General features: G+C 39.2%; 1 protein-coding gene across 10 annotated transcripts in view; it reads left to right on the top strand.

The window, feature by feature from the left end:
- Positions 1-24887, top strand: part of MYO5A (myosin VA) — a 117616-nt gene that overhangs the window by 36309 nt on the left and 56420 nt on the right. For 9 of the 10 annotated variants that reach the window (XM_068958123.1, XM_068958124.1, XM_068958122.1 and 6 more), the window contains exons 4-6: positions 814-958; positions 19345-19501; positions 23727-23870. In XM_068958123.1, coding sequence (XP_068814224.1) covers positions 814-958; positions 19345-19501; positions 23727-23870 — 446 coding nt within the window. Of the gene's footprint in view, positions 1-813; positions 959-15910; positions 16024-19344; positions 19502-23726; positions 23871-24887 lie in introns of those variants that run through there. The other variant, XM_068958125.1, reaches the window with a different exon arrangement.

Here is a 24887-nt window from a genome sequence, read left to right as displayed (position 1 = left end):
AGATACATGTATCAAATTGGGATGGAAAATTTGGAAGATGTGAGGTGTAGATTATTATACATGTGTCTTATACAGAGGTATAAGATAAGGGTTTTATGGTGCCTTCTATAGGTGTAAACACTTGAATTCTTGATATGACTACGTACCTCTGTGTGTCAGCCCTATGAAATATGTCTACACTTGTTTTTTGATCTTTTGTAGAAGGTCACTCTTTAGCCCTCCTTTGAGCAGAATGTTGGACTACATGACCTCCAGAGTTCCCTTCGAATCTAAATTCTAAACCATGGTTATGAGATTACCTGTAACAAAAATGTATACTGAAAACGTTAGTCCTGGCCACAGCATGACCCATGAATGTTTAACATCCTTTTTGTAACCAAACTTGCAGTCAGCAGGACTTTGCAGTAGTTATAATTTGGAAATCCAAGAACTCGTACAGGAAAATATGGGGAAACACAGCGACCGTTGATGAATTTACTGCACTGAGCTGGCTGTGTTTCAAGCAGATGCACTCTAAATCCGGTTACGTTGTTTCATGCATGCCAGCTTGAGAAAAGAGAGATGGAGAAATGAAGTAAAAAGTTGTCCCTAACATGTTTCTTATAATAAGGTACAAGTTTCTTATAATAAGGTACAAGTTCTTATAGGCAAATCTGAGGTCAGACTAAATATCTGTTGAAGTCAATTACAGGTCCTTCTTCTACAGTTAGTAGTTTTAGAAAGATTAGAACAAAAGGTAGTTGTTGTTGAAACCATTTTTGGTTTGGTTTAAGACAAGTGTTAATAACACCCTCTGTTTCATTTGCTTTGTAGGTATTGTCTTAGTGGCCATAAATCCTTATGAACAACTGCCTATCTATGGCGAAGATATCATCAATGCCTACAGTGGCCAAAATATGGGGGATATGGATCCACATATCTTTGCGGTGGCTGAAGAAGCGTATAAACAGATGGCCAGGTTTGTAGGACACATGAGTCTTGAATTCATTATTTTTTCTAAAAAGAATAAGATTAAAAGTTTCTGGCCAATGGACTTTTTTATTTATAACTTGTGAAATATTTTGCAAGATCTACTTTTGTTCAGTGTTTCGGTAAATTTCGCAAGAGGATAAGCTACCTCAAATTAGCAGACAGTAAAACATAATGAACACCATAAAGGTTATGCCTACTGACGGGTAACAGGAAGGACCTCACTGATCTCTTAAAAATGTAGGTCTAGAATTAGTCCAGTACTTTAGGATTATATGTTTTTAATTTGATTAGCAAAATATGGAGGTACTTTTCAATCATCAATGGCTTTTTAAAGAGAAAAATGCCAGATTCTTAACTGCGTCATATTTATATTACTGTCAAAAGAAAACAATTACATAGCTTGAGAATGCCCTTACTATTGTAGTCTCCTAGTCATGACAGTAAAGAAACGACGACGTAATTGGGCTGTTATTGGCTAGAGTTATGAGGGAGCAAAGGACCGATTGTGTGTCCTGAAAACAGGACAGATACCCACGATTACAGTTCTCTAAGGACACTGTGAGAACTGCACAGGAAACATTTATTTCTTTAGTATTGCGGGGAAATGAACTCATCATCCAAGGACAGTGGTTATTAGAACCTGTTCTTCCCCTTCACTCCAAGAACATGCCAGTTTGAGAGACTTTTGAACCATTTAGTTTCTGGGATGAAGGTCTTTTGGGTTGCCATGTGGTCTTTGGATAAGACAATGTTTCCTAGTATCCTCCCTCTTTAGCCAGAAGTTGCTGATACAGTTTTCCTTGTTGGCAGTACACCCCATGATCAAAAGAGATGAGGAAAAGACTGACTGATCTCGGAATTAATTGTGATGGCCCTCAACCTGTACTGCAGAAGAGGGAGGCAAAGGGAAGATGGGTTGAAAATAATAAAGTATTCATCTTTGAAATTGGCTATCTGTTTGTTTAAGAATTCATATGAGAGTTAAAATGAATAAAATGCTCCATATCCACATAGTAGATCATTTCAAAAGAGCAGTACAACATTTCCTGATTTAGGTAGTTGCAAAACAGCCACTGTTTCAGAAATACTCTACCCCTGCATTGCTGTATGGCAGATGTTGGACATTTCCTTTAGTTGCCTTCTGCTTAGATAAAAGACATACAATTTGGTATGAGACTATAAAGGTGAAACAGTATGTCATGAGAGTTGTATCTGCATTGTGGCTCCTTCAATTTAGATCCCTGTTGTTTTATAGATTCTATTAATCAAGTCCTGCTAACTGCTCTGTGAAGTAAGAATTTATTGGCCTGATTTTATGCCTGAGGCACAGCAACCTGTGATTCTATGTCAGTGAGGAATGTAATTCATATTCCCAGAAGCTTTGTTCTTAGTGTTAACCAGGGGAAGTAGGAAGCTGGAGGGGGATCTCTGAGCGCAGATTGCTTTGACCGCTGTTTGGAATAGGCTCACCTCTTCCATGTGTTGAAATTTCCCAGTGCTGGATTGCCTGTATTCTGTTCGCTTGCTCGCTGAATTGTGTATGCAGGAGCATGCTATCAGCCACAATCTGCGTTCGCTCCCATTTCCTCCTTTGATGGCAGAGGAGCACTCGAAGGGCTGTGATTTTTGACTACAGTTTCTGCTGTGGTTTTTCCTTTTGGTGTTAATTGCCTCCTCTTCAACTGTAGATGCTCCCTCCAGCGATTCTGCTTTCCTGAATAGTTACAAGTAAGATGTGGTAAAAGTTCCTTTTTAAAACAAATGATGAGAAATTAAGGAAGCATAGAAATGATCTCAAATAATCCCTTAGCCTTAATAAATTAATTCCTTTGTGTTGACAATGTTCTAAAACATTTCTTACTCTTTTATGGATAGATGACAGTATTTTCATAGGTCCGAAGTGAAATCTGAGCACACAATGAAAACTAATAAAATTCCTTAACACTGAAGTAATGATTTCATTGTTCATTTATAAATTCCTAATGCTTATTTCCTTTTCTCTCTGTCTTTATTTTTGTGTGTGTTTGTTTTAAGGACTTTTTCTGGCATTCAGGCTTACTGGATCTGCTTATTGAACCATGTTTTCTAATGCTATTCCCAATTCCGTAGACAGTTTTTCTTCCCTTTAACATCAGTGGTGCTTTCTACCTCTGGATGAGTCACTTTTTACTCCTGAGCTATGAAGTTAAAAGAAAAAAGAGGTGCAGATTTACAGTTCAGCAGCTGGTTATTTAAAAATGAAAATCTGATTAAGTCTTGGGACTATTTCATTAAAGCTTTAAAGCTTAAAGCCTTGATAATTGCATTAAATATTCATATAGTAGCTATACTTATAGCAATAATCTGCTTATAGGCATATACTTGGTGCCTTTTATTTTTCTATTGTTTCTAATCTTTCCTAACTCCATGTTTAAATGGTCACTGGAATACTTGGTCGTGATGTTGCTATCCATAAAACTTTGGGCACTTGTAAATACTTACTTCTTAGGTCTTGATATTTTGTATTGTAATGATTTAGATTACTGCTCCTGCTGTAGCTGAGATGCTCGTTCCTGGTGTTTGGTCATAACTGAATGATTTCTCTGGTCATCTTGAGCCACGGAAAATGCTCCATGACAGCAACTGGGAGAGCTAGGGACTGTAATCTGTGTATTTCCATTGTGTCTTGAGAACTACAGTGCAAAAATGCTGACTCTTGGAATGGCAGGCACAGAGCTCAGGTCTGGCTTGGGAAGGAAAAGTGGTGTTCAGCAACTGCTTGAGATCAGGCTAATATAAAACATAAAGAACTCTGCTGCATAGACAGCACTAAATTTTGTGGTATTTATGGCCTGTGGACTGTTGTGCACATTTAGGATTCCGTTATTTCATGTTTTCAGCTGGAACCTGTCAACAATTTTCAGTGGAAGATTAGCAAAAAGGAAGATGGCTCTTCTTTACTGACAGTTGACAATCAGATGACGAGTTGTTTGCTCAGTAGCTTATCGTCTTTTCAGCCCAAGAGAATGTGCACAACTCTTTAGGACTACTTGGATTTTGGACTTCTCTCTCGCTCTCGCTCTCTCTCTCATCTATATCTTCGTGCCTTTTTCCTTTTCTCTCTCTCTCTCCCCTACAGTTTCTCTGTACAGGTTAACAGCTTCATTTCCACTGCCTTGCCTTTGCTCTGCTCAAAATAGGCAAAAATAAGCAATGAACTAGTTTTATAATTACATTTAAGTTGTATTAGACTTAGGGTTACAAACCCCAAATCCTTATATTTAGAGGTAATTTCATTGGGATAGGTCGCATGATTCTCCAGAGTGCATGTAGAAAGATTTCAGTGCAAATCTGAGCAGGGAGGCGATTCGTCAGCCAGTTTGACACAGCAGAAGGAAGCAGGATCTTTCTGATGGGATCCTCTCTGAGGGCCTGGAAGAGGGGAAAGAGTATGGAGCTCCCCTTCTGCCTCTGAGGTTTCGTGCCTAGTATTTCGGGGGCTGTTGTGGCTCTGTTTAAAAAAAACAAAAAAACAAAAAAATCACACCTTTAGCACAGTTATGCTTCTGGAAAGAGCTTGGACCTCTATTCAGATGTCCCTGTCTTCTCGCAGATATGTGATCTGCTAGATTTAGGGGAGAGGAAGGCATTCCTCATTCTCGCTTGCGAGCAGATCCCACCCTCTGAAAGGTGGTGGGAAACATGTCAACAAGATATTTCTCAAGAGTCCATCAGAGCCCAGTCTCTGGGCAGTTAGTTTAAAGTGTAATGAGGTGGCACTCTGAATTATTTGGAACTGTTCTTCAGACTCCATGTGAGTCGTTCTTACTTGTGTGTAAGACTTGGCCAAACGTGTCTGTATATTAGTAAGTTTATATGAGACAATGGGTTTGCCTTTGTCCGCGAGTCTCTATTTCAGTTTCTGTTCATTCATTTGGATCGTTTGTAGCGAGGGTGTGCATGTATCTTGCACATATAACTTGATTCACCTGAACAAACTTGAACAGGTTTGGGACAATATTTAAAGAAGATGCGCAGTTTAAAAGAAAGTGAACTATTATTGAAGCACTTTTTTTTCCCCTCAGAAATATAAACCACAGTGTCAGGATTTTGATGTTTTCAGATTTTGAACTCTTCAAACTACAATGCAAAGCACTATTAAAAGTCAACATTTCCAAATTATTAACAAAAAAAATGTTCAGGCTTCACAGTTACCTCTCTGGGGTAACTATGAAAACAGATGCATAGCATCAGTTGGCAGCTATTTGATTTTTTTTGTTGTTGTTGTTTTGGAAGCATTAAAACTTCAGTAGGAATCATAACCATCAGCGATGCAGCTTTCCTTTCTTTGTAATGATCAGTAGAAGCCTCTATTTTTAACTATATGGTTTGCAATAAGAGGAAATGTTGATGATTACACTCATTTGTTTAATATGTGCATTAATATGTGACACGTATGATTATCAGTTTCCCAACACTATTAGAGAAAGTTCTAACTCATTCGTACATGGGGTCACTTTTGCTGTATAGTAAGAATAGATTGCAATAACTAAGATAATCTGTATTTTTATCAATATTTTGGTCTGTGTTTTCCATTTTTATTGTGGTTGATGCTAGATACAGCAGACCTTAGTGCTTTTCAACTTACTGAACTAACCTGGCCGTTGCCCTCTTGCTAATGAGTAAAGTTGTCTAGGAGAGTGTAAGTTGAAAATAATATCTGGAAACAGGTGACATACTGATGAAGTCCTTACAAAACTCAACGAGCTTCAGGATGGGAAGCAACACTGTGGAGTCAGTCTCCAAAATTTTACTTTTTCTGTTTGGGCAAAGCATGATGAGTTATTCAATGTTAGTGTGTATCTTTTTCATTAAATTAGTTTTAATAAGCAGGCACTATCTCTCTCTTTTGACAGATTTGTGGCATGTATCTTATGGCTCTCAGCTGTATGAAAATTTTCATATGTCACTTTTTTTTTTAAAAATGGAAAGTTGATGAGCTGTTGAGTAGGTCTTTTGAAAGCACCTTGACTGATAATCTCCAGTCATCTCAAGCATCCCAAGATGATGTCCTCGTATAAAAATGCACGTTTAATCAGCTGCTTCTTTGCCTCCCAGCATTTCATAAGTGGATGTGCTATTCTCCCCTGCCAAAAGTTCAGAGAGGGATGATTAACAACTTGTCATGGATCTCTGTTTAGTTATGAAGTGAGAGCCTTGCTGTGGTGGGCACTGTGCAAACGTACAGCAGCATTCTTTGACATGTGGCTTTTCAAATGAAATACTTATCTTGAAGCGAGGTGGTTCTTTTGGGGCTCTGATGTTAAAATTGGAATGGAAAGGGAAATCATCCTTTCTGGTGAAAGCAGATGATTTTGTGAATAAGGAAGAAACCCTCCTACTTTGGGTCTGCCTTTTTTATGATTTTTATGAGTACAAGAGAGCAGATGTGGCAGTCAAGTTGACATAACGTCAAGGTCCGGCTTGTCTGAGCGGTGATTGTTTTTAGGCAGCCGAAGGGTTAAGCCTGATCGTAATGGAAAGCTAGAGTTCATGCGAGGTGTCCTGCTGGTAGCTAAGCAATAAGCTTTAGTAAACTATTGCAGGAGTGACCTCTGGCTAATCCCTAGATAAATCAGTTTGGTAGTGCTGGCTCATCTTTGTGCTCCTCTGGAGTGTAATCTGTCATGATTCTGCAGCATGTGCTGACCTCAGTTTTCCCCATTTGTATGTGTCGAGAGGTGTTACAGTCGATTCATTATCTTTTTGCCTTTTGACATTTTTACAGTCAAGAGCTGTGTTTCCTGGATGCAATTAAAATGGCAAGTGATGTGATTTGTTCATTTAAAAAAAAAAAGTACATCTGCTGATTTTGAGAGTATTCCAGAGTATTTTTACCGAGCTGTTGCTGAAGAGAACCATAGGATGTTTAAGAACTTGAGGTATTTTGGCGTGGCTGAGTGTGTAGCCGAAGCAGACTCGGGAGAATTCAGGTTATAGTGCTTACATTTCACCTTTGTGTGGCACTTCCCATCAGCAGATCTCAAAGTCCTTTACAAAGGAGGTCAGTATCATAATTTCCGTTTTGTACATTGAAACAGCCATGCAGAGTGGGAAAGCACCTTTTTCAAGTTCCCCAAGGCAGGCAGTGGCAAAAGCAGGGCATAGAGCCTCCCTCTCGGAAGTCCTCATCCAGCATCTAATTATTTGATTGCATCACCTTGCTATAGTAAGTGTGAGAGCGGAGTATGGGATTGATAGGATTGCAATTGAATTGTTTTCATGGTGATATTCTTACCAGGATAATTTGTTTTCATTCTACAACAGTTAAGCTGATATATTGTCCGTGTCCCCATATGCTGCAGTGTATGGGAATGCTGTAGCAGGTAACATACGTTACATAATAGTGTTTGCTTTTACCGAAGGCTTCATGTTTTCCAGGCACCTTACAAACATTCGCCAAAGTCTCTCCTGTAACGCCGGTATAACTGTTCTCGCTTCTATAAAAGAAGAAACTAAGAGATGGTGTTCTGTGGCCATTTCTGTGTCACCCCAGGGTCATTCCAGGCTTTTGAGCTTCCAGCCCCCAGTCCTGCGCTCCGAACATCCTCTTTTCTCCAGCGGCAAAAGAAGATGTCAGTGAGAAATGCTGCTATGACAGAAGGTTTAAACAATAGTTAAAACAATAAATGTATTTAGAAATCCACTAACAAGGACATGGTTTATCTGAGTAATGTTTCATGCCTATTAAAATGAATAATTTTAGAAAAAGTAAATTTACTGATTAGTCAGGACCAATTGTTATGACTCAGGGTGCAGCTGAACATGATTTGTTAACGCACAGCTTCTGTAAAGACCAGAATGTTTCAGGTCAGAGCATGTTAGATCCAGATAGTCAAAGTAAGTTGATGGGTATAGAGTATGCAGATGGATAAACCAGGAAATGTAGCTACTTAGTTCTCCAGAAGAAGTGGCGCTTGTTTCTGGGGCATAGGCACTAATAAGTGTATTTTTCTTTCCTTTTTGCATCACATTGCCACAGAATGCTTCAAAGCACTTTAGTCTAATACAAATCCTTAGCTCTTACATAGCACTTTGAACGTTCTGGGTGTTCATAATAAAATTTAGCTTGTAAATCCATGCAATAGCCCTTTGAGGGTGGAAAGGGTAATTACTGTGTCAGACTGCAGCTTGTGGGATGTGCCGATACAAGTGAATTCTCTAGGTTTCATCGCTGTGAGTCCAGGGGACGGTGTGGCGCGGGGGTGACGGAGGAGTTGTGCCCAAGTGTGTTGCAACAGACAGGAGGACTGAAAGAAGGAAACTTTATCTCAGATGAGAGAAAGGGGATTCCTGGAGTATGGCTGGAAGTAGAGCGTTGACATAGCATTTATCAGTGGTCTCCCCGGGGCAAGGGCACAGCAGGCTACATAACAAGAACAGAAAGATGTTTGCTTTATGTACAGTATAGGCAGTAGTTGGAAAGCTAGCAGACAAAACAGGAGTGGGTTTTTTTATATATCAAGGAGGCCGGAGAGCCAAATCCAGAAGCCAGGAGATAATGGAACTTATTTAGGGCTGCAAAGAATTGTACAATTAAAATAATTTATTCAGAAGGTTAGTGAAGGGCAAAATCCTGCCTCCTGCACTCAGGATATTCAGTCACGGGAAGGCTGACCGAACTTGGGATCGGCACTTATTCAGAGCTGGTGCTGTTCTCGTTTGGTCCGAGAGCATTAGAAAATCGCTTACTGAATTCTTATTTATTGAACGGTTAAATTACTTCTACTTAAAAAGCAAATCCTGGGCTTGTAGAGTTGCCAGTTTTTACAGTGGCTTCTAACAGATGCTGCACGTCCTAGACTGAATTTCAAAGGCCTTTGCACTGAACCAATGCTGCTAAACGTGTACAGCCTTGTTTGCAGCCACAGAACCCCATGCTTTATGCAAAGGCGAAGCTGAGTGTATTGCACTGAGTTGTATTAAACCTTCCTAAACTGGTGGATGTTACAGCCACCTTTTATTTCAGGTTAAGTGTAAAAAGCAATTTTGGTCTTTCAGAAAAATCAAATAACTGTGGCAGTAGAGGCATCACACAAAATTGGAACATGATTGAGGGAAGAGCGAACGTGTGACCTAACGGGCTATGGGACCCGGGGAGGGCAGGTGTTAGTGAGAGCACAGGCTTTGGAGCTCTGTATGTGAGGGCATGGGTAAGTGGGGGTGAAAGTGTCTTTTAACACAGATCCAGATGCAGTTACTGTACCTGAGAGTAAAAGCTTGGAGAACAGCTTTTGGGAGAAGAGCAGTCTGGAAAGGGCTTCAAACTGTGAGTAAAACAACTCTCTCTGCCTAGGGTGTTACTCATAATCCTCCTGAATAAATAGGGCTGCATTTTTAAAATCTAACTGTAGTATCATTCTTAACTGAAGCAGTGCTAAAACGCCTGAAAATTGGCTAAATATTTGCATACAAAAAAAGGAATGTGATAAATATATGCATTGTGTGCTCAGTGAGGCACATGCATATCACATAACTGGCCTGTTTCACGTTGCTTAAACCTTGTCTCCTGTATCATGGGCATAGGACAAAGCTACCTTTATTCAGAATTTGCACATGGAGCTGTAAAATGCAATAGCTTTTTCTGAGCTACTGCTTGCATCCCTCTGCTGAAAGTCCAATTTGACTAAGGTTATCGTGTTTCTGTCCAGAATTTCCTCTAGAGAAATAAATGTGTATATGCCATGTGCACACGCACTTTGGATGTGTCCAACAGCATAATGAGAACTATAGGAATATAAAATCCTCATATCTCTTCCAAACCACATTTCATGTTTTAAAAAAAAAAAAAAAAAAAAAGAGTTTTCTAGGAAAATATGGACATAATTTGATTTCAAGTTTGCAATCACTGATATTTTTAGGAAACACTCTATTTAATTCAGTATTTATTGAAGTCTGACCTACTTAGTGAGACTTCAGACAAGGTGTGCAAAACCTTGTCATTACATCTTATGCCGTGGATTTACCCTTCTGTTCATCTGATAGCTCCCCTGTGCTTTACTCTTTTCCCTACATTTGTCTACTGTGCATCATCCGTGTTGAAAAATCCCCTGTCCTTTGATGACTGGAGTCCCGTTAGGCTGCTATGGCTAGCCTGCTGGGAATAGTAACTTCTTTCCTAGATTTCTTAATAAGTTAAACAAGCTGCTTTCTGTGAAGGTCACATACCATTCAATATTACAGAGAACTCTTAATTTTATATTGATATCTGATGAAAGCTGATGGTTTTCTCAAGAACGGAGCCTCAAATCTTTTCTATGGGAAATTATTCCAAGAAGAGCTCTTGATTTAGCAGGTTTTTAATGAGGCAAGAAAGCCATTAGTGAAACACTTCCCATCAGGCCTTTTGAGTTGTTCGTGTCAATAAAATCAGTGCTGTAGCTGCGTATCAGTATCAATAGATTTTTCTCTCCTAGTTTCTTAAAACTAGTTGTCAATCTACAACCTTGTGATTTTATTAGTTACAAATACAACACTATTGAATTCAACAGAGATTAAATTGATCTGCTGGTGGCATGCCTGTGAGTTAGCTTGGTGATCTAAGATTACCTGGGCAAATATCAAATGGCAAAGAAAGTTGTAACTCCATTAGTCTTCCATAGTACTGGGAAACATCAAACTGATTTCATTTCTTTTTCATTTGAGGTGTTTGGAAAGGGTCTTTTTCTGTGTTCCCATGACATTAATAACTACTTATAGCTCTGTAAGTTATTTGGGAACATTGATGAAACAGTTATAATGATATTTAGGACTTGGACGCAACTTTTGTTTTTCAGTGCATTATGAAAACTTGTTTGATTTCATCATATCAACAAGAAAGTTATTTGGTACTATTTTCTGTACTCCTGTGTTTGTTATAACAACCTCACAGAAGGAAAGTGTTCGTCAATGAATTGATTTGTTAAGTCATTCTGTCTGATATAAAGATATGTGGATGTTTTGACTCTGGATACGCCAGGTTATTTTGGTCATATGCAGTCACAAATATGCTACTGGGATGTTGAGAGGTTGACTGCAAAACGTAGGATGCCTTCTTAGTTCAGAATTATGTTTGCATTGCTGGTGACATTGAATCGTGTCAGCTGCAGATGCGGACATGCCTCTTTGCACAGTTTGGAATTCCCTTTACCAGTGTGGCATGTGGAAAAAATCCCACGTAAGCTAATTTTATGTTTGTCCCTGTTTAATTCTAGGGGTCTCAGTGTGGCTGCAACTAATGGAAATACAGCAGGATTTCAAACACAGTAGCATTTCAGAATGACTTGTATATGACTTCTCATTAATGTCATTCTGTTTTTAAAGTTATTCTTTTGGGTTGGTTTTCTTGCTGCTATGACTCAGTTGTAGAATGACATAACATGGAGAAAGGAAACTTAAGTTCGTCTGTCTTTGATGGGCACAACACGCATTGATGTTAATGGTAGTTACGTATGTGTGTTAAAAACAGAATCTATCCCAAGCGTTCCCTGAGTCACAGCTTCCTCCCCTTGGGAGTTTGTGTCAGGTTAGTTTTTAATGTTCTTTGATCATTCAAAATTCACTGTTTTGAAAATCCAAAGCAATTACAAGCTTATAAGTCTCCTTCGTTACCACAGAACTACAGTAAGAAAAAGTAGGCCAGACTGTCATTGCTAGATTAAGTAAAAGCTATTTATTATGATCTTGGCCTTGTATTGAAGCAGTATGAGGTCTTGGTTGAAGGATCAGGCCTTTAGCAGCAATTTGCGTTGTTTTTGTTTAAGGGAAAAATGAAACTGTCATATGCTGTGGGGGATAGTCCCTTTAGCCATAACCTAAACATCTTGTTCCAAATGAAAACGAGAAACCGGTTGCAAACTCCATAAAAAATGGCAGTAGATTTAATTAAACCTTTCAGCACTGGAGTAACAAGGGGAGAACATGCCCTGAAGGTGTTATTCTTCAAACCACACCGACAAGAAGCTTCCTTAAAAAGATAAGCACCTCAGCCCTGTCCTTGAGATTAACAAATGTTGATTGTTCAGGATCAAAGGCAAAGTAAGTTCTAATGCTCTTCTCATCAAGATCACCCTGTTATTTAGTCTCTCTATTTTATACTGCAGAGATTTCACTCTGAGCCCATCTGCCAATCTCATCCATGTTGTATGGCATTGAGACAGCTAAACTTTCAAGTAGTTCTTCGTAGGCAGAGTTTTGGTTTAGAAGTCTGTAACAAAATGTTTTCAGTTCAGCTTTTTGTAATATACTTTTGTCAGAAAGTGATGCCGGTAGCTTTGATAAGGATGGCTTGGTAGGAACGTGGACGTTGATGTCAACAGTGCTATATTGCTTTTCTTTCTTTTCCCAGGCCGATGTTTTTGTGGGGTGCGTGTGTGTGTGCGTGCGTGCTTATGTACGTCTATTTGACATTGTTTGCTTTAGAGCCTTGAGTCTAAAAGACAAGATCAAGCGATATATCCAGTGTATCAGTTATAGGAAGGAATAAAGCACAACAGCAATGTTGTGCTTTGGTGATTAAATTGAATAGCTCTGGGCTTCTTCAGTCCCGTCCGAGGTACTTGTTGGTGGGTAGGTTTCTGATTGTTTTAGAGCTCCTGCTTCAAAGAAGGATTTTCTTTCGGTATGTATGTAAAAAAGGCAAACAAATATAACTGCAGTGATTTTTTTCAATCTGCATGTTTTGACTTGCCTGATCTGTTTGGACAGTTTGGTTTGGAAATAATGGCTATGATGCTGCAAGACTACTTTTTTTGTTGTTGTTGAGGGAGCTGAATTCAGTGGGTATAGTGATCTTAAGGAATGAAAATTGTTTGAAAATTGGCAACTCCACCCTTCAGTGTTTCATTTCTGGCTCTGATTTTCCTTTTTTGCCTCACTTTTTTTTTTTTTTCCATTGATCAACTGAAATTGTCAAAAAGTGTCTTAAATAATGACAGTTATCAATGATTAGTAAGTATTTTTACCACGCTTTGTATTTTTACTACCCTTCATACACGTTACAGGTGCCCAGTGACAGTCTTGCCCTTGCTTCCACTGAAGGTAACAGCCTTGACCACCTGGGAGTTTGTGTCTTCCGTTCTGAGCCCTTCTGAAAACATCTCCCTTAGATTTCTATGAAATACAGAATTTAAAGGTAATAGTAGTCAATGCTATTAAAGGCATTGCGTTTAAGATAAATGCACACGCTCAGCAAAGCTTCTTCGTGTCTTGAAAACAAGATTATTTTCTTCAAACCATTTTCTGATTTCTTATGCGCTGTAATTTCATTTGTGTTCTGCAAAACCCTTTTCTGTAAATAAGGTACTTCAAGTCAGTTTGTAGCACTCTTTTTTTTTTTTTTTTTTTGCAATGGACCTCCTTTGAGCAGAAGCTATCTTCAATGTTGGATTTTGCAATGGCTTTGGAAAGCATACTAAAAGCCTTTTGGAATATAAATGTTGATCTCAAGCTTCCATGAATTAGATAAGTCTGCATCTCTTATGTTTTGGCACTCTCCTCATAAATATATTGCTTATTGACAGGATTTTGTAGATAAAACAAAATTGTCTTTGAAATTTAAAGACAATTAAGACAACTTGTGCACAAAACTGTACTTCTATCCTTTACTGGAATTATGATGAGGAAAAATTAGTCACGTTTGTTGCTCATACTGTGGCCATTACTTCTCATAATGTGTGGAATGTTGTATACCTTGGACACAGCATGTGAATGTTACCTTTCAAAATTAAACATCAGCATTATTTTTGTGACGGATAACACTCCTTTAAACTAACATTTATTCCGTAGTGAGTCACTATTCTCTTATTTGACAAGAAATAGCTGCTACCATCACATGATTCTAAAAATACGGGATTGAGAGAAGGATATTCTAGATTTCTGAATCAAGTCCTCTGCTACTGGAAACCATCTGAGCCTGTCATTTTTTCTGAGAAATGATCAGGCCTATCATCTTAAAGCTTGAGTTTTATTTCATTTTTGTCATTCCCTTGTTTTTGTACTGTTCAGAGATGGCAAAAGCTGAATGTGATCCTGGCTAATGATTGAACATAATACCCTGTGTTTCACTGACTAGTAGTAAACTGCTCCCAGTCAATCTCTTTCAGTCCGCTGTGATTGAATGTCTCTTTCCAAGATCGTTTGGCTTAGTGTCATATCACCGTAATGTAGTTTTGTAGCATAGGATGTGATCATTATGCATCTTTCGGTGAAAGAGGATTCCTTCAGCTTCTTGTCTCCCAGCTTCCTTTCCCTCATTTCTCTTTTTAAAAGCATAATTAAAAAGTTCCCTCTGTTCAGAAATAATCTTCATTTTTAAAATCATCTAATTATGCACTTTACGCTGAGAAAAAGCTTCAGGAAGATGAAGTAGTATAGCATAGGTAATAGATTGTGGCATCAGACTGCAAAGAGGTGTCACACATAGCACTGTTGCCCTACTTGTTTTATTGGCTGAAAGTTTTAATTATAGCCTTTTTTCTGACTGGTGACATGTGAAGTACTCAGAATGTCAGGTCAAAGGTTGGGGGTTAATGCTTTAATTCGAAATAACTCCAGAGGACTTTTAATAACTTATCTTGTTCTTTCTAGCTCTGAAGAAGAACTTGGGGTGTTATTTGTGTGTGTGTGTGTGTGTGTGTGTTTTTAATATGGCCTGATAATGCATATTTCATTTGGCATAAGCAGTGATTATATTTTAGACTGATCATTGTTTATTCCAAGCCTTTTAAAATATGTTCTCACTACCTTTTAGACATCGCTGAATGTATTTTAATTCTATTGTAGGTGTATTTTCTTTCCAAATTAATGTGGCACTTTTGTTTTCTTGAAGTTTAATGATATAAAAGAGCTCTCTGCAGTACTGTCACAGTTGCCTAGAAAGACTACCCCACCCTGCTTCTTTGAAAAATAAGTATCTTGTTGCCTGTTGTAGGATGTTTGTCTGCCAAGTCTTTTCAAGGGTTGTGACACTAACGGCTCATCCTCTGCTGCTTTTGTCTTTTGGATGTTGTGTTGCATTGTCCTCTCTCCTTCTCCAAATGTCAAGTGGCATCTTGGACATCCTGCTGCGTTCTCCTATCTCTCTGCCAAGAAAACAGAAAGAATATGCTAGAGGATGGTAGATCCAGTGTGTTAAATCAAAACAATGGACTAATGTACTTTTAAAGACAAGAGTCGTTCTGAGTGTGAACGGAGCTCTGGCAGGGACAATGCAAGAAGGCTCTGAATGCAAACAGAGAGAGGGGCCTTTGTGTCTCCTGGCTGCTGTAGCTTTTGCAAGCACAGATATTCATTGCAGAATAGATGGCAGCAATTTTTCAGTTCACACAGAGCCTCTTTGTGCCAGTCAAATCTTCTCTAGGCAATTCTATAAAAGGTGTGTGTGTATATGTATATATACAGAAATCTGATAATGGATCCTTTATTACTGATTATGAATGAGTGGAGAGGAGAGTAGTAAATCTCCATATCTTATGAAGGGGGGGAAGGGAAAATGACCAAACTCTAGGCTTAGCTAGCAACAGTATTCTTAAGAGAAATTATTTCGTCTTCATTTTTTCATTATTGTCTTTGAAAATATGGAACTCCCTCCTCTGTAGCACTCTGTGGAGACTAGCGGTTTCTTACTGTTCCTAACTTCTTGAGAAGGTAGCTGCCCACGTGGCAGACAAAAATAGTATGTGGTTTGCATGTTCATGCACATGTGCTGGATGATTTTACGTCTGACTTGGTTTCATCTAATGCCATTTGGTTTCTACTGGTTTTCCCACCTTCTTCTTTTAAAAGTGTGACACCGACTGTGCAAGGAGGGAAGACTCGTGTGTATTATTTAGTTTTGGTTTAGTCAGTGCTTGGCTGGATTGAAATGAGAAGGGCCTCAAGGAAATTTTGAGGCAGATTTTGGTAACATACTAGACTGGGTAACAAGTACCTCCATTGGACATTGGAGCTAAACTGTTAAATGAGAAAAGGGAGAGATGGGGCAGTGACTGACAATTTGGTACTGGTAACCGTGGATGGGCAGCAAGATGAGGTGTGAGTATAGATTTTTTTTTTTTTTCTCTAAAATGAAACTCTTGTTTCTGTGTACAGTGTAATAACGGATCACTTTCTCTTCAGAAATAGAAGGATAGGAGGATTACCAAGACCTGCTTGGATCACTGAGATATTAACAGCATTTAACCAGTTTTCTGTTAATACTAGTAACAGGAAAATCCTATTTCAAAATTGCTTCAGGGGACTATAAAAACCACCTAATGATTTTGGAAGGTGTTTCGTGAATAGTAATAATAAACACTGTACTTTAAATCCTACCCTCCTTGACTATATATACCTTCATACTTTGTAGCTGCCAGAATAGGTGGAATCCATGTGATGTTCTTCCATCTGTTTGAGCCAGTCCTTCAGGGATGTTGTAATTAGACTGAGACACTTATTCTGATGTTTCTGTCTTGGCAAGAGAGTTAGTGGTCTGCCAGCAGGTTTTAAGTCTATAGTACTGAGGTTACGTTACCTTGCTTTATGAAAGCCTTCTGCACTTTGAGATCTAGGCTAAAAAGAAGTTTAATCACCGGAAGATATATTTCACAGGACTTGAGCTTCATGAGTCTTCATATATTTAATGACATTTGATACATGCAACAGAGCTGGTGATCCAGGAATGAAAAACTGGTTATGTCATTGCCAGTCTCCTGTGTTAGGCAGGTTCTGAAATCAGACTGTAAGTTCAATATTTTATAATGCTATGATTTTTTTTTCCTATATGAAAGAGCAACAGAGGAGTAAAAACTGCCAATCCTGTGAAGAAATTGTTCTCTGCTTGTGACTCATTGCAGGGGCTGCCTATATGAGGAAAACAGTTCACTGTCAGTTGTCTCATTTAAGCCTAAATGTCATGCCTTGGACTGAACGCCTTTCACGTCCTTCCACTTCGCTTTTCGAACCTGAGCATCAGTATAACTCATGCGGCCTCCTGCTGTGCAGAGCTACAGGCTTTCCCTTATGCACATATATCTGTTGCAGACGTATATATGCACGTATATCTGTTGAGGCCTCACCTGGAGTACTGTGTCCAGTTCTGGGCTCCCCAGTCCAAGAGAGACATGGCACTCCTGGAGAGAGTCCAGCGGAGGGCTACCAAGATGATGAGGGGGCTGGAGCACCTCTCCTATGAAGAAAGACTGCAAGAGCTGGGCCTGTTCAGCCTGGAGAAGAGAAGACTGAGAGGCGATCTGATCAACGTGTATAAGTATCTGAAGGGGGAGTGTCAAGAGGATGAGGCCAGCCTCTTCTCCGTGGTGCCCAGCGACAGGACAAGAGGCAACGGGCAGAAACTGAACCACAGGAAGTTCCACTTAAACCTGAGAAAAAACTTCTTCACTGTGAGGGTGACAGAGCATTGGCACAGGTTGCCCAGAGAGGTAGTGGAGTCTCCTTCCCTGGAGATCTTCAAAACCCGTCTGGATGTGATCCTGGGCAATATGCTCTAGAGGTCCCTGCTTGAGCAGGGAGGTTGGACTAGATGATCTCCAGGGGTCCCATCCAACCTAAACGATTCTGTGATTCTGTGCTTTCCAGATGCAAATTCTTGATCTTTACCCCAGGACATACTGCTGTCCTCACTCAGGAGCATGTGCTAGAGGCTTGATGGCCTTTTTAAAGAAGGAATGGTAAGAGGTTGGAGGATGCATTTTCCTTGGGCATAGGATAACATCTCTGGCAGTGCAAGTGGACTATATGTTACCAGGTATCAAGCTGAGTAGTTTTGCTTTCCCATAGCTTTCTTCCCACTGAGACTGACAGCTTGATGCCTGTGAATGTGTGAACTATGCCATAGTCATTCACACCTACCCATATGTGTGAACTGGAAGTTGAGAACACAAAATTAGGTTGCTAGAATCTTCTTCACGCTTTCCTACTAAATTTAAAGCAGCACCTAGCCTTTTCAATTAACTTTCTGTTGCCAAAAAAGTGGAAAACCTGCTTTAACCAAATGAATGACACCTTGCCTGTCCCAGAGATAAATGATATAACCAGTGGCTCCCTTTAGCCTATTTCTTACATCTTTGTGCAGTACAGAACAGATACTGGAATTGTGTGCTTTTCTGGGGGTTTGGGGAAGTTTTTGAAGATAGTTAACAGCTTGAGAGTAACAACATGATCTGTAATTTAGCTTCATAATTTCATCCTGATCCTTTTTTTGAAAGTCTCAGAAATAGAACCTCAGATCTCTTGGAGGTTCTTTAGGCTGTAGAAATCACAACTAGTTTTTTAATGCATATTTCTTCTTTCTGTCTCTCCTGCGTAGCATTTACCGATGGCTCAGCAGATATTTGGAGGCTGTGCAAACTGTACATGTGTTACCTGAACATGTACGTGCCTGAGCTTTCATTCACAATTACTGCACAATAATATGCAGCCTGGTCTGGGACTTGACCACACTTTTTATGTTTTAGTCCCAGCTCTGTAAATTTTCGGTGAAAACTTTTATTCTTTCTTTCTCCGTTTTCCGGTGTGTTTATAGATAGAGTTAAACTTGCCTAGCTCGTAGCAGTATTTTGGAATATCATTCATTTTAATTTCTCTATTGCTTTGGAAATACAAAATACTGATATATGTCTTTTACTTTAAAAGAGTCAGGCTATATAAATGCTGCTTTCCATTGTTCTTATTTTGTAGTCTATTTACGAGTAGTATAATTGGGGTTTATGGGTAGGACCCTCTTCATGAGGAGAGGAAATTGTTTTGGTCGGAAATGGAAATTCTTCTTCTTAAGTGAGAAGAACACTCAAAGTGTGTTCTGTGTGTGCAAAGTTTGCAACAAAGGGATCCTCTTTGTTCCAGAGCTGCTATTCGTGTTCTGAGCAGTCTTGCTTGAATTTTTCAGATTAAGAACAATTTTGGAAAAAGCCGATGGTTAGATCAGAAGGACGAAAGTTTTCTGTTGGTGACTCTGCTGTTGGTTTCCCTATCTGTAAGATGTCATTAATGATCTTTGCTAATGAGCACTGATAATTTAGTGGAGCACTATACCAAAGATACTGGATAGAAGTAGCTACAGAAGCATGTAGTGTTATAGTGGTAACAGGTAATTTAACGTAGACAGGTTGTTTAGAGCAAACCTGATGACTAGTTGGACTGTCACGGCAGGATCGATTCTGAATGACCATCGTGGTCACAGGCAGCCCAATTAGCCATTTGGGAAGTTTGATCACTAACAGCCTGGTTTCTGCCATATGCATTGACATTATCTGTATCACTAACATTTGTGATGGAAGGGTTGCTGCCAAGTTGGGGATGCAAAGCATGAGTCTGCTTGAGAGAACAGCTGGTCATTAACAAGTCTTTGTGTTTCAGAGATGAGCGGAACCAGTCAATCATTGTAAGTGGAGAATCTGGAGCAGGAAAGACTGTCTCTGCGAAGTATGCCATGAGATACTTTGCCACGGTCAGTGGATCTGCCAGTGAAGCCAATGTTGAGGAGAAAGTCTTGGCTTCCAACCCCATAATGGAGGTAAGAGAGCTAGTGCCTTAACTCATTACTCAAATTTAATTTGCAGTTATTATTCTGGGGCTAACATAAGCATTCAGTAAAGAGAGCGGTCCTTGCATTTTTGGGGATCAAAAACCCTAGACTTAATGTGTTTTGAAACTTGATTGTTCATCCATTTCCCAGGAAGTGCTTTAGGCATTGTTTTGTGTAGTATTTGATGAAAGATTGAGAGAAGAGAAGAGGTAATGTTTTCAGTGCTGTTAATGTATTTCACATAATAAAGTAGTTCTTATATGAATATTTCTTTAAATCTATTCAGCCTTGTAACTCTGGTAGTTTCCAGACTGCTGACCAAATGAATGTACAGAAGAATGTTTTTGTGTGTAAAATTCAAAACAAGATTAAAACAGAATTCTACATTGCACAAAACCACATTGCACAATGAAGGGTGGGTAGATTATATTTTGAAGGGAAGAGAGTTGTTGAGTAAAACAAATGTTCAGTTTTAGGAAATGTGATTGAGGAAGATAGATTAGGGAAGCAGAGTTACATGGGCTGCACACAATTTGTTTCAGAGGAAAAAAGAAGACGTAATTTGCAATAATTAGCTCAAGACTGTAATGTTTCAATTCCAGAGTAACCTTTGTGTAACTCACTGTAATCAAGTCCCAAAGCCATTGGCTTGGGAGCATAAGTGCTGGCAGTAGACTCTGAGATAAACGTGTACAGCTCCCTGTTGCTTCGGGATCTTTTCTCCAGGAAGCTGCAGAGACACTGTAATTCAGATCTCATAGCTAAGCAGAAAACATTTCTCAAGCTCATCTGAATTACTTGTTAGCTGTGTTTCATGTCCTTGCCTACCTGTGCAGATGCAAGGTACAGCTGAAGCTGAGAAAGTATATTGAAAAATGATTTGCCACAAAGAAGCAGTCTTGGGGGAATTCCTTATGAGAAATAGCTCAGTGCTATAAACATGCACATAATATTTAACCTAAGAAGATGCTTAGGACAATTGATGTCTTAGTAGACATTTAGCATCTCTATGCAATGATGTGAAATATTATTAAATAGACATGAGTAAAGGTAGTGCACAGGGAAACGCAAAAGGCTGCTGCTGTTTAGATGGCACTATAGCTGCCCGGTCACGGTTGTGTGTTCAGTCACAAGGTAATTGTGCCTGGTTTGTGGTGCTGTGTGGGGTTTTGAAACAGTTTTGTGGGGTAAACCAGCTGTATCGTGATTGGCAGCACGCTGTGCTGTTGAGTGATCCAAGCGTACAGCCACCGGACAAAGCCAGCTAGCACGTGGTGCAGAGGCTTCCCGCGCCGCGGGGCTGTCAGGCTAGCTGTGCCCACCGCTGCCAGACCGGCCCTCGGCAGCGCTTGCGGTTCTGCGCTGATGAGCTAATCCCGGAGCGCTCCTTTCAGTCCTCCAGTGTTTGTGATAAGCGTCTTATCCTTCTTGGCCACATTAAGGTTTTGGTATGTGGCAAATAGGAGCAGGAACGCTGCGTGCCCGTTCCGCCTTCCGCAGCACGCCACCAAAATGGTCCGTGTGGGCGGGCAGGCAGCTGCACGCCGAGGCTGCGACCGCTAAGACAGCGAAGGTGGGAGACCTGCTGCTGCTCACCAGCGCTCTGCCGGACACGTCTGCAATTTGCTGTTTGCTTGCTGAGTAAAATGCAACAAACTGTTTGCAGGTCTCCCGGACCAGTTCTTCTGTTTGGCCTCAACGCCTAAATGAACCATCCCTCTGCTCTCACCCTCCTTGTCCCTCGCCTCCCAGTTAGTGGCCATCAGTTGACTGCTAATTGTGCGATGTAATTTCCAAAGCAGGAAATTTAAATTGTGGGCTAGAAATGTGACATTCCATTTGTAACCGTCTCGTAAAAACAATGACACTGCTTTATTTTTATTTTCATTTTCTAGGGGTAACAATTTCATGAACCTGGGCAGATCTAAAATTTGACATATGTCACACATTTTTATAATTGGATGGAAGTTATCCTTTTAACTTAAAACATTTGAGTTTTAAATAAGCCTTAGAATGGGCATTATGAAATCTGCAGTTGGGTTGACACAGAATCAAGGATAGCAGAATTAGTGTTTTGACCAGCAGGAACATAAATTAACCTATGTGGACTAGGAAGACAATAAGACATTCAAAGTAGAAACAGGAAACTCCACATTTGCTAGGTTTATAGACTTTCTGCTTGAAAATTTTTACTGTCTTTTTTTTTTTTTTATTTGGCCAACCTAAACATTTTCATTTTATAAACTACTATTGTTAGTGTCAGAATTACGTGATCTTTGCTTACTATATATTCTGTAATATGAAGTAACCATTAAATGCTATGTGTTTCTAGCACCTATTCAAGTAAATAGTTTTGTGGTCAATAACTATATACAATTTTCCTTCTGCAAATATAGAAACAGTCAGAGTCTTACAACACATATTTATATATAACCTCATGCATTTCATTCTTTGTTACGCTGTATAGCTATACAAATTGTACAGCTTATTATTTACTCTAGTAAGCAATCTTTACAATACCAAAAGCTTTCTTAAGCCAGTTTTTTATACACATAAGCTTACAACTTTGGAGTAGACTCTTTCAAAGTAGTAATTGGTTTCTTACAATGTGGTAATGTTACATTGCTACCTACAGCAACAAAATATATTACAGTGGCAGTAGCTTTAAAACATATGAATGCAGATTGAATATGTTCACTATGAAAGAATTCAATATTCTGAGAACTGCAAAGATGCAATTTATTCTTACATCCTTTATAGCAACTGCTCACCTGATAACCACTTTGACATCTGCTTGGTCAGGTGCATGTGCTACTGCTGTAATGGAGTGCTCTGAAAATCTAATTCCAGCTTACTATGTAGCACCCTGCTGGTGCTCACCAAGTTCACTGGTCTTTTGTTTGCAGATCTGAAATACTGATATTTCAGCACTGCCTTTTGGTCTCACTTGTTTTTCCCAAACTTGATTTCAGTGTGGAGTTCCTATGGGGTGGCTACCTGAACAAGAAAAAGACGACAAAGCTACAGCTCTGCATTCTTTAGTTATGGTAGACTTCAGAGTTAGATATTTGATAACTTACATGCAGTGGCATATGATAAAAGGCAGTGTGCTGTCTGAATTACTTCAAATGCTATTCCTTTTGAATATTTAGGATTTTTTGGAAGCTGACCTGCAGTACAATGACTAAGAGACAAGTCTTATTTGGAAGAGAAAATGCTTTACTGTGAAGCTCTGTGTTGTGATCTGCTTGTCTCCAATTTTGGTTGTTCCTAGTCTGCTGCCCGTAGTGGTATGAGCTTTAAAAGTGATGAGGTACTCTTAAGTTCAGGGCAGGGGCAAGGTTGTTTTCAAGCCAGAGCCATCGTTTACCCTTGGCATCCCAGGACTGTGTACTATTGAGGAAATATATTAAATTATGCTTATCATGTATTAAACAATATTGAAATAGTCTAAGAATGACCTGGGCCACAGGCAACATAGTTGGGGGTAGAGTTTGAGAGGGACAGCTAGGCACCCAGGCAGCATGGGCATGGGCAAAAGACTCTGGCTGAATCTGCTGCCAAGCAGAGGCAGAAGGACTTCAGTTTCAGGCAAACCACACGGGTCTGCACGTTAACTTTCAGATTGTATTTAGGCAGAGGGTAAATACTTTATAGCAATATATATGAAGGAGGAGTTTGGAAATGTGGTTGGTTATATAATAATAATAATGATACTAAGAAGAAGAATAGTGAATTATTAGCCAAACAGGACATAAAGGCTGTTTGCTGGATTATGGATTTGCGATAGTAGACTTGCAGAGGTTGCAAGTACTATACATATGTCTATACACATATATATGAGAATATACACATTGTAAAAAATAGTTATGGTTTTCTTAAGCCCTTAGAACAAATCTGGACGTATATGAGCAGTTTGTTAGACTCTTTAGATAATTTAAAAAGACTTCAGAGAGCAATTGGGGCTGTTTAGCTGGAAAATTTGACTATGTAGAAGGGCAATCATTACTATGAGGATCAGCCCCAGATCTCAAGTCAATGAAATAACCGTATTTAGTGTTGCTCGCTGACCAGGCGGGGATGATTGTTGTTGATTATTCTGAAAGCACGACAAAATTGATGTTGTTTCGTGTTTATGAGCCATGCAGATGAATTAAGTAAGTATGATCATTTCTAAAAGTTGTTTAACTTTTACATAATTCTTTTTCCTCAGTCTATTGGAAACGCCAAAACCACAAGGAATGACAACAGCAGCCGCTTTGGGAAATACATTGAAATTGGTTTTGATAAGAGGTATCGAATCATTGGTGCTAACATGAGAACTTACCTCTTGGAAAAATCAAGAGTGGTGTTTCAGGTAATACTGGTGCAGTCTTCCTATTGTGTATTTGTGTGACTCTGCCAGAAGGCCTGTTGTCTGCTGATGTTAGGTGTCTTTCCTGAGATTGCTATAGTGTATTATTTGTAATATGCTTCCGGTGGGGAAGGGGGGGAGAAGGAAAACCAAGTCAGCCCTTTCATATATGAATTATTCATGATTGTAAAAATCTATATAAAAAGGCTGCATATTTAAACATGAAATAACTTTGGTGCAATACTGATAAGAGTTTGTGCATACCATAGTGTTATCAAATAGGACTTCAAACAGAAGCCACTCATGCTCAAGAAGAGCTCTCTATTGTGGTTTGTAAAGCTGTCCTCTTTCTTAGCTTCCTTTAAATCTCTTGTTAAAACCCATGGCTATCACAATAATTACAAATCACTCTAAATTGCCGTTATTTAGGCAAATGAGAATAGGTAATTTCCTTTCTTGAACTCTCTTCATTTTTCTGTTTCACTCTGGAACCCCTCTGCAACCTTTTTGCCTCCTGTACTTCCTCACCATATTTGCCTGCCTTATGGTCTAGAGCTTAGTAAAAATGGACTTATCCTTGATTGGGTGCCTACAGGCGTACAACAAATAATAATGAGGTGCGCTGTGTAGGACTGTTACAAGAAGTACTGCTACACTTTTTTTTAAATAAGAGAGAATTTTTGCTCATGGTTTAGCTGAAAGAACAGCTGAAAGCTGGTTTATGTTTTGAAATTATGAAATTTAGAGTTTTTAAGTTCAGAATTATGGTATTGGTCATGAGGCCCAAGCTTTTGAACTATGTTTGTCCTCCATTTTAAAATTCCAGCTTTGCTTTGGCAAAAAAGATATTCCCTTCCCCAGCTTACTATAAATGCTGAGGCAAATGGTGTTAGTTATTTTTGGAAACTGAAAAGCTTTTAAATGTGATCATTTCATCCACCCATACAGTCCAGATCTATATTTAATATTAATCGCAATTCTGAAAAGTGAAATTATGTGGGTTTTTTTTTATTAAAAACT

Source organism: Struthio camelus, chromosome 12 (genome assembly GCF_040807025.1).
Source record: "Struthio camelus isolate bStrCam1 chromosome 12, bStrCam1.hap1, whole genome shotgun sequence".
Taxonomy (NCBI): domain Eukaryota; kingdom Metazoa; phylum Chordata; class Aves; order Struthioniformes; family Struthionidae; genus Struthio; species Struthio camelus.
This window is presented reverse-complemented; position numbering and strand designations above follow the sequence as displayed.